At 33.4% G+C, this 10,392-nt stretch overlaps 1 protein-coding gene across 6 annotated transcripts in view; it reads right to left on the bottom strand.

Annotated features, from left to right (window-relative positions):
• LOC117177231 (neurexin-4) overlaps positions 1 to 10,392 on the bottom strand; it is a 217,714-nt gene that overhangs the window by 16,326 nt on the left and 190,996 nt on the right. For all 6 annotated transcript variants that reach the window (XM_033367795.1, XM_033367796.1, XM_033367793.1 and 3 more), the window contains one exon: positions 7,332 to 7,637. In XM_033367795.1, the coding sequence (XP_033223686.1) occupies positions 7,332 to 7,637 (306 nt within the window). The remainder of the gene's footprint in view (positions 1 to 7,331; positions 7,638 to 10,392) is intronic.

Here is a 10,392-nt window from a genome sequence, read left to right as displayed (position 1 = left end):
GAAGTTTTGACAGGCGTCATTTGAAGGATCAAGCTCGACGAAAATGGTTCACATTAGTGAATAATAATGCCATCTCTTAGAATTTTCAGGTACTTATCAGACGATTAATTGCATAACCCGTTTTTGTGAGAGAAAACTCAACGAAATTTTCAACTTTACAAGTTTATTGTGATAGAGAATTACAAAGAAATTGTCAAAATTATTTGAAATCCGGATTTCAACCAGAAATTATTAATTTTTAGTGAAAAAATCAATTTTAAACAAAATAGTGAATTTTCAAACAACAACAAAAATATTATACCAAAGTTAACGCAAAAGTTCAGTTTCAAAATTGCCTTATTTTTTCCTGACCAATTTTTCATTTATCTTGACCATTAATATTCAAAGACCAGAATCCTAAACTTGTAATATTTTTAAACCAAAATCTTTGGTAAGCGGAATAAAACACTTTCAAATAAAAATTGAAACATTTAAAATTTTTTTTGCTTGCTTGTTTGAAAAAGTTACGTACATAAATGAAGGAACACCTTAATCTGCTACGTAATTTAAGTACAGTCCCTAACTACTATCAGAGATGAGGTGGGAGATTTCTCACGCCGTGTATTTGATTTCGACTGACTTACCGGAACGCGCGTTGTGTGTCTTAGCCTTTTGGGAACTAAAATTAAAGGTCCAAAACCGTAGTAATTCCTTAAGTCTGGATTTGTGAAAATTGATCCTCTAATTTAAACTTATATTTCACTAAAGTAAATTAGTAGGTCACTGACTTCATAAAATATTCTTCAAATATAAAAATTATTTGAAAAATATGTTTTATACATTATTTTACAAATTCAAATAGTGATGACTCCTTTAAACAAGAAATATTTTTAGTTTAAAATTGAATTGTATAGTAAAGTATTTAAAATAGAAAAATCTTAAGTTTAGAAATACATTAAATAAAAAATTAAAACATTCCGTAATGAAGAATTTCGAAACTGATATGATCAAGCATGATTTGGGATTCCAGCTTTCTGTTTCTTCGAGAGTAAGTCGGCCAGCTTGTCCTCGGAAATCGAAGTGCTACAATCTCAAGCCCATACTTGCAGGGGATTATATTTTTAACTTTTTATACCAAATAATAGGCGATTTTCGAATTCAGTTGCTCGTCAGAATTAACAACAGAGTAATGCTTTCTTTAAATTTTGCGAGTTGGAATTCCACAACGAGTTTTAGAAATAGGATTTTTCAAATGTTCGACATTCCGCGTAAGTTTCAACCGTCTTAGAAGATTAAATTCTCGTGATCAGGAGAACAGCAAATTTTCGCCGAATTCCAACGGGTGAGAGGAGCAGGCGACCAATACCAGACCTCGATCCCTCTTCTCCGCTGCTGAAACGCGCGCGAAGTCGCTCGGTGGTTGGGAACTGCCAAAGATCGGCAGGAGGTTAAGGCAGTAGATTTTCGACCGAGAAGCGTATCGTATCATAGAGGATTATATACTTCGACAGACATTCCCTGTAAATTATACGACGCATTTTTCATCATTAAGTTTATTCTTGTTTCTTTTAAATAACAGCTTATTATCACAATCAGATTTTACGCCTTTTTATTTTTTTCGAATATTAAATTTATAGTCAAGTTTCTTAGCAACCAAACATTCTTAGGAGTCATCGCGAATCCCGGATCTTTCAGCTTCGAGGGTGTCGGAGGTTCTGCATCAGTGATTAAAAAGTTAGTTCAGTGTCCGCCGGATTTTTATTATTAGTGCGGCACTGTCAGAAAATCTGGCGGACGATCCGCATCTCGTTTTTCGGTAGTGCGCGGCGCGATCGCGATTTTCTTCCCCGTTCGTTCGCTTAGGATCGGCGGTTGACAGTCCCAAGTTCACGGTCAGGCGTGCCTTGTTTTAAATAATAAAGATTTTCCCTTAACCTTTGCCAATTTTCCCCCTCAGAAAGGAATTTAAATTTCGTCGAATCTCCACTGATAACCGGAACCTTATCAAAATCAACAAAATAGAAAATGGGAAGATTTCTAGCATTTCGAATATTTTCTTGCCAACTTCTTAAACGCAAGTTTTTTGGAAATAAATACTGTAATTATGAAAAATAAAATTCCGTAAAATGTTTTTCGCAAAGTTTGAACCATGAAACGATTTTTTCATATTTTTTTATTTATTATGAACCGTTTTCAAGTAATATCATCAGAAACAATTAAAGCACAATAACTTATGCACTTGAAATTACATATTTTAGCACCTACTTCACTAAGAAATTATATTAATATAAATTGCGTGCAAATGCAATTGTTTATATTGAAATTACTTGCAAACTGGTTATTGTAAAACAAAATAGTAAAAAAAAATCTTGCCTTGGTTCGAACTTTCTGAGAAACATTTTTAATCATTTGAAACAACTAAGGACCATTTCAAGCCAAAATAAAATATGAATTTTATACTTGTATTTATTATTTACTTTAAGCTAATGTTATTATACTATGTTCAAATTATACAATTCAATATTATAAGTCCATGCCTCCGCCCCTCACCTCCCCCCGCATAAGGAAAAAAGGCTCTGTCTTCAGCCATTTTAATCTTCAGCCATTTTAAATAAAATCATGTGGTAATTATTAGATCAATCATGTAAAGTTTTATTAAGAAATTGCAATAAATACTGCCTATTCCTTCTTTGCTATTTAAGTTTTGTTGTTTTGCTGAAATTAAAGGAGTCTTATGACTCTTATAACCCTTAAATAGATTGTAAAGAAATTCTTATATAATGTGAACACGTTTTTTGTGACTTACACAAGTTGCTCTTATCAAAGGGAGAACATTCCGCTAAACTCAATATAAATAAATGGATTTTTTCAAATTAACATACAACTGTTTAAAATTTGCAAGGTATTATTCTCATTGTTAAAATCTGTCTTTATCCAACAATGTACTTACAATATTTTTTAAATATCAATTAAACGTAAAAAATACATTTTTAGGGTATTTCGCGATAAAGGTGGAATTAAATTCTTCTACCTGATTTTCATTTGAATTTTCCAAAGAATTTAATTTACCACGTCCTTTTTGGTTCAAGGTTTAGGAAAGTGTAACATGTATGTGCATAATGAAAGTTTAAAAATTCAAGATCGGAAATTTCAATTTATCTTTGACATGAGCAAAAGAAACTTAAATGTTAATTAGGCGACAAAAAATTATTTTTACAGTAAATAAAAAATACTTTTTTCCAAGATTATCGTTGCTTTATTTAAATGTATATAATGGGTTTTAAAGCCCAACACTTATAAGGTAGGAAATAGGTATTATCAGTTTATTTTTAAAGTTATATAAATATAATTTTCTTAAGAATAGTGACCAAATACAAAACGATTTTCGAATATTTCAGATATTTCTAAAAAAAAAATCTAGATAAATTTAAAGAAATTTTTATTATTTTACAGAAATGATCATTAATACGTAATTTGAAAATACCTAAATACTTAATTAGTTTACTAATTTCCCATTGTTTAAACAATATAATTCTTTATATATTCAATATTTTGGGTATGCCGTGGAATAAACATGTTTTCTAGATGTTATGAATTTTTTGATCAATGATAACAATAAAATATTACGATAACAATAATAATTTATGTCACAAAATTTTCTAAATAATTTAATATTTTTAAGTCAAAATTAAGAACAATAATTTGTTTGAACATTTATTTCTGCTAAATCTAATTAATTATTAAGTCACACCTAATGAAAAATAGACAAACAGTTTCAAATTTCAGAAAAAAACCGCAACATTCTACCATTAATCAAAGAGAATATTATTAACAATGATATTAAATTGTTTAAAAAATTATTTTGGTTAAAACTATGTTTTAACCGTAATAAGATGCCAATTCTATTTTCGTAATTTTGGGCTCACACCTACGGATCCATTTATTCTACTAATCGAGTTTTCTTACAACAGAAATAGACCATAAAAGGAGGAAAATTGGCTTCATCCTCTACTCGATTTTATACAGAATTTCAAACTTTGAGAGCATTCAACATTTCAAAGAGAAAAAGTTTTACCTCTGTCAAAATTAAAACAAGGAGAACTTATCAGTATAGATATAGAATATCAATACCAATGAACAATATAATATTTCGAATTTTAATTTTATAAATAAATGATTAGTTTTCATTGTATAAGTACTTACTAATAATTTTGAATCATAAGAATAATTATATAATAAACATTTAATATTATAGTGGTAAATAAATATGCAGTTAGCCATTTATGTCCATGGTAACTCCGATGATAACTTCTTTTAAAAATCCTCTAACTTCGGCAATTAAGGAGGTACCATGGCTACAAGAATTTTTTTTACCATTTCAACCAAACTTTCAGGATATATAAATATGATCACCAAAAGTACTCAGTTATCACGAAACTTGCGCTTCTAAACGTTGACTATCGCAATCTGTCAACATCGCGTGGCGCGATCAATGTAGATCCCAGTCAGCCGTTGATTCATGTCGCCGGCGACATGATCACAATGTTGCCAGATTTCAACTCAGTAAGTCATACGAGTGTAGGTATTACGACTTCGTAGTCGACTGATCTCGGCAGTAGCAATAGAACCTCCTTAAAGACGCGCAACGTCTGAAAAATGCTGAAAACTGTGGAGTTGCTCTGGGGAGTTGACCCACAGACCAAGAGGACTCTTGAAGCAGTCCGATTCTGACGGAGTCTCTTAATCTATTACATAAGCAACCTCCCACCTCATATCTAATTGTGATTCCTGAGAAGTGAGACTAAAGTTGGAGTTTTTAACTCATGGGCCTACTAGGAGTAAAAGCCTAGCTAATTGCAATATATTGTGTGCCAAATAATTTTTTCGAATGCTCATATTGTAAGCAGACCTGATTCAAAATAGCAGTAGGCCCTAAGTATCTAATAAAGATGTAATTCTAGTATTTATGAATTAAACTGAAGCAATTAAGTTTTAAGGTTAGGGCCTGGTTCCAATGACCTTGAATAAAGAGTATCATAAAACAAAAAAAAAGATGTTTCAGTTTGTGATATTCTATTTTTAACCAAATTTGCAGATAAATTCGAGTGAGATACAAACAACTCGAATGAGTCTAAATAGGCTGAAATGTCTATTGGTGATGGGATGAGCGAGAATAAAAATTCAACAGATTATTGGATGAAATTAAATAATGATGTTAGTACTATTGATTTCTACAATCAATCAGAGCATTATATTCCTGATGTCGTATTGCTGGAAAATTCACAAGAAATCGCACCAGAAACAGTTTCAATGGAGATTTGTGTAATTTGAATTTAGAAATACCTTAGCTTATCATTGGTGAAGGGATAGGCGAGCATAAGAAATCAACAGATTCTTTCGGATTGTGGATCGCAAAGCGTTAGACAACTCCACAGAAAAATTATTCTGTTCAAAGAGCAGTAATTACTGCTTTTACGATAATTCTACTTTATAGTAATAAATTTGATATAAGGCCACATTCATTTCAAATCATGCAGACTGTACACGATCAACTCATAGAATCGCCTGTGGATGAAATATGTTGTTTTTCAAAGAATTTTAGACTACACGTATTTCACTGATTTTATCAAAATATTCTTCGGAATTAAAGGTATGTGCATTTGAACTTTGAAACTTGTAACACATTTCAAGCATTTTTTTCGGATTTTTGCTTTAGTTTCTAAACTGATAGTTTCTAAACTGATATAAGTACTATATTTTTTATTTTGTATTCTAGCAGTTATTTCCATTCTCTTTCCAAATTAACAACAGAAACGTTTATTTTTGTATTTTTTTCTAGGTTGGCACTATTGTGGCGAATATATATCATTAGAGTTCATTTTGTGATCATCGGATCGTTTAAATTTTTTCCAAAATAAAAATTCTCATTTTGGTTGCCTATAGATCTGCGGCTAAGAAATGATACGTAAATTCCCAGCCATGGAAAAATAATCCTAGCTTGACTAGGATGGACACAGGAAATCTTGATTAAATCTTCGAAAAATCATTGCCACCTTTGTCAAATCGTTGTGAAATATTTAAGATATTTTATAATATTTGCGAAATTACTTAAAACCTTTAGAAATCTTTGGGAAATCATTAAATATTTACGCAATCTTTGTAATTTATCTGAAATTATTGTGATATAGTTCAAATCTTTCTCAAATAATTGAAAATATATCAAATATTTTTGACATATTGGGTAATATTTGTGAAATTACTAAAATCTTTGAGAAATCATTGAAGCCTTTTTGAAGTCTTTAAGACAGTTCGAAATCTTTAGAAAATCATTTTAACCTTTTGTGAAAATTTTTAAATCGATCAAAAACCTTTGAGAGATTTTTGAAATGTTTGAATAATCCTTGAAATCTTTTTTAAATCTTTGGAAATATTCAAAATATTTTTTAAATATGTTTGATAATATTTTTAAAATTATTGAAATCTTTGGGAAACAATTGAAGTCTTTGTGAAGTCTTCTAAATCTATCCGAAATCTTTCAAATACACTCTAACTCCAAAGATATGAAAAGTTCAGGAATCGGGAAGGCAGGGGAAGAGGGGGCGGATTCCTCTAGCTCTCTTTGAGTCAGCACGCTCGTATCTGTGGAGCACTCGCATCTTTGCAGCTCGCATCTTTGAAGTTCGAGTATAATTAGGAACTTCTTGAAATCTTTGTGCAATCTTTAAAAATCGATTACAAATTTTTGTAGAATCTTTGTGAACCTTTGGTATATTTTTAAAATGTTTGGTAATATTTGTGAAATTATTATATATGGCAATACATAATCCTGTATTTGTACCCACTGTGTTATACGGTTGCGGGGCATGGACCTATCAAGAAATGGATAAGGGTCAAATTAACGCGACTGACGTGAGGTTTCTGCAAATAATATGCAGCAGAACACAGGCGGACAAAGCAAGTAACGAGATAATCCTCAAAGAATGTGGCGAACAAGAGACACTAGTTAAAACATGGGAAAGGAGATGATTAAGGTGGTTAAAAATGCATGGGCGTAAAAAAAGCCATGGAAGTATGCCAGGACAGAAAAGTATGGCGACAAATAGTTAATAAAAAGAGTGTCAGTAGAGTGAATGACGCCTGAAACAGAAGTCCTATGATACTAATGGACGCAAGTGGGGAACCTCAAATGATGACTTTGTGAGGCTCTTCAGTTGAGGTAATTGCTAGAGAGATTGATTGACCCTTGAAAAATAAGCTGTAATATCTCACCTATGGTTATCTCATAGACAATGCAAGTTTAAATAAATCAGTAAAACAAAATAAATTAACTCCCATCATCAAAAGTGACTTACCATCACCTTCACATATCAACGGCCCAAGAGTATACCGCCCTTCCTTTTCGTCAAGCGCAGTTCCTGTGTCGCCGAAGCGTAACTGCTTTACGGGCAAATGCTCCTTTTCTGTGATATCACCGCCATCTTCAAGCCAACCTTCAAAACCAGCATCGCAGTTACACCACTTGCTAGAATCTGCACAGTTTCCAAATACGCCACATTCACATTTGCGAGATCCGGGCAGTGCACCACCCCAGTAATCCATTTTTTGATTCCGTCTGCTAACCCACCACGAGTTTGGTCTGAAAGACTCAGTTTGTGATACTGAAAAATAAGCGAAGATTTGTTAGTGCTATTCATTTCTCCAGGATATTCAAATACAATATAGAAACTGAAACTTATAGATTTTGAATGTTGAGTTCATAACTTCACTGAGAGTATCAAAGGCAATCAATTTAAAAATCTGAGTATATAATTTCACATTCTTAGTGATTTTAAATGTTACTTTATGACATTTGTTCTTCCTCCATGTACTCTTACACCCATTCTTGGGTTTTTACATTGTCGAATGTTTTTTTCAGGAAAATTTTATGATAAATAAAAAAATTCCATAATATTAAATAAAATTAAAGAATACCCTAGAATATTTTAAAAGTTCATAAATGTCTAGAATATTTAGTTTTTTTTTGAATATTCGAGAACATTTCAGAATGTTCAAGAGTATTCTTCGAGATTGCAGCCTTAAAGCTGACCTTGGCGTTGACCTTGAAGGTTATTTCAAGGCCAATGTTTATTTTTTCAATGGAGACCCCTATTTTTGACACCGCCAATCGAAAGAATGTAAAATTTTACGTTCAGATATGCATCAAGTTCAAGTGAAACGATGACCTTCGAGGTCATTCCAAGGTCGTATAAACTCAAGGTCTAGACGGCTGATCAGAGAAAATATGCGTTTAAAAAAAGTTTTAACATTGTATCTAGATCCGGTCCACTAAGGCGAGAACCATCGTAGGTCTCAAAGTTGACCTTCAAATAACTTTGAAGGTCATCGCCAATCTCAGCTTCAAGGTCGCCATTCAAATTCTCGTCCAAAACCCTGAAACTTTTGTCCGAAACATTTCTCTCGAAAACGCATATTTTCGCTTATGAGCCTTCTAGACCTTGTTTGAGTTTATACAACCCTGGAATGACCTCGAAGGTCATCGGATCACATGACCTTCATGTATATCTGAACGTAAAATTTTGCGTTTTTTCGATGGACAGTGTTAAAAATAGGGGTTTTCATTTGAAAAGTAAAAGTTGACCCTGAAATAATCTTGAAGGTTAACGCTAAGGTCTAGTTCAAGGTCAACATTCAGATACTTGTCCAAAACCCTGAAACTTTTGTGTGAAACATTTCGCACGAAAACGCATATTTTCGCTGATAGGGAGGGGGAGCGAGGGTCCGATACTTTTTGATGACCCCGTATATTTCTATTTTACACGGCGCACAGAACTTTTTCAACATTGCGTGTGTGCCAACAACCATTGAGGAGGTACGGCATTCTGGCGCGTGCGCACTGACGTCGACGTAACTAGCAGAGAGAAAGAGTGAAAAAATGATATCGAATACGCTCTTGTACTTGGCAATATAGGAATATTACATACATGAAAAGAATGTATTTTATTGCTATTACTGTTATTTAAATTGATAGTGAACGAGTAGGATTTAACAAATGACAAGTATTCGGAACTAATCGCCCAGTTACGTACAATAATTATCTAACACTGCTTCCAACTAAAGCCCGACGAGCAGCCGTTCATGACTCACCTAGGAGTCTTAGTTAAAACTTCTCGGATTATCTACTGAGAATTTAGATAATGAGTAACTCAAATCAGCATCCAGCCTTAATGATTTTGACAAAAAGGGCTCAAAATTAATATCCTAAGGAATTTTTAGAGAAAAAAATGAAAATAAATATTTTGACCTAAACACCCATGATTCAACAAACCATGGTTCCGCCAATTTGATGCTCAAATGCGTTCGAATGGAGTGACCCAATTACCCCCAGCATACCGAGTACCCTCACCATACCTCGCCAACCGAATTCCGTTCAAGAATGTAAGATGGAAGGGTCGTTGGGGCCATGGTTTGTTGGATCATGCAAAAAAACCAACCAGTTACCAACCAGTCCATAAGTCTGAACATTGTCAAAAAACATAGCCCCCGAATAATATCCTAATCCTACTTTTCATGGGGTGATGTGGATCTATTTCTACAGGGATACCATTTTTGTAAGCGAATATTCGGTGTGGTATAGATGCCAGATTTTTTGCATAAAGTACGCAGTCAAATATTGAAATTTAAGTATAGCAATGTTCAGTACGAAGAAAGCACGAAATTCGGGAATTTGGCTTTTTTAGTTTTGTTTGGACGCTATTCGAACCACGCCTACGCGTGTCACCCAAGTTCAAAATGAAAAAAAAACAATACTCATAGCCCACCACATATGCACATAGACGCTCTTTTAGCTGCTTTCGTTGTTCAACAAAATACTCTGTCTGTTTATATCTCAGCGTTTCAGTGCCAGAGAAGGAGACTAATACTGCGTTTGATGTCGACCGCAGCCAAAGACGCGTTAAATAAAGGAGACAAATCTCTGTGCCTGCAACTTGACAGGAGCCTATAAGTAGTAATCACTCTTTACTGAGTTCGCCAACGCGACGTGTCCTCTTCTCACGCAGGGGAAAGCGCGAATGAGAGAGCTTTTGAAAATGAAGTTTGTTAGAGAGATTAAGATGGTTTGTTAATTATCATACAAACGATACAAAATAAATAGATAAAAAATATTTTTAGTATCAACCACCTATCTCACGGTTGTGAGACGTGGTTATGGCTGAAATTTTACCGCGATTTCGCTGGAAGCGGGTGCAATTTTTCAGATTAGCACCCGCTCCCGGCGCAATCCTGCGGTTTTCCTTATGACAAATTTTTAATTATATATATATACCAGGTGTATACATATGAAACCGGTATTGCCATCTAGCGGCCAGTAGGCATACTTGTAGGCACTGTCGGAACTTACCATTTGTGCTAATT

The sequence above is a fragment of the Belonocnema kinseyi genome, chromosome 7 (assembly GCF_010883055.1).
Source record: "Belonocnema kinseyi isolate 2016_QV_RU_SX_M_011 chromosome 7, B_treatae_v1, whole genome shotgun sequence".
Classification (NCBI taxonomy): Eukaryota; Metazoa; Arthropoda; class Insecta; order Hymenoptera; family Cynipidae; genus Belonocnema; species Belonocnema kinseyi.
This window is presented reverse-complemented; position numbering and strand designations above follow the sequence as displayed.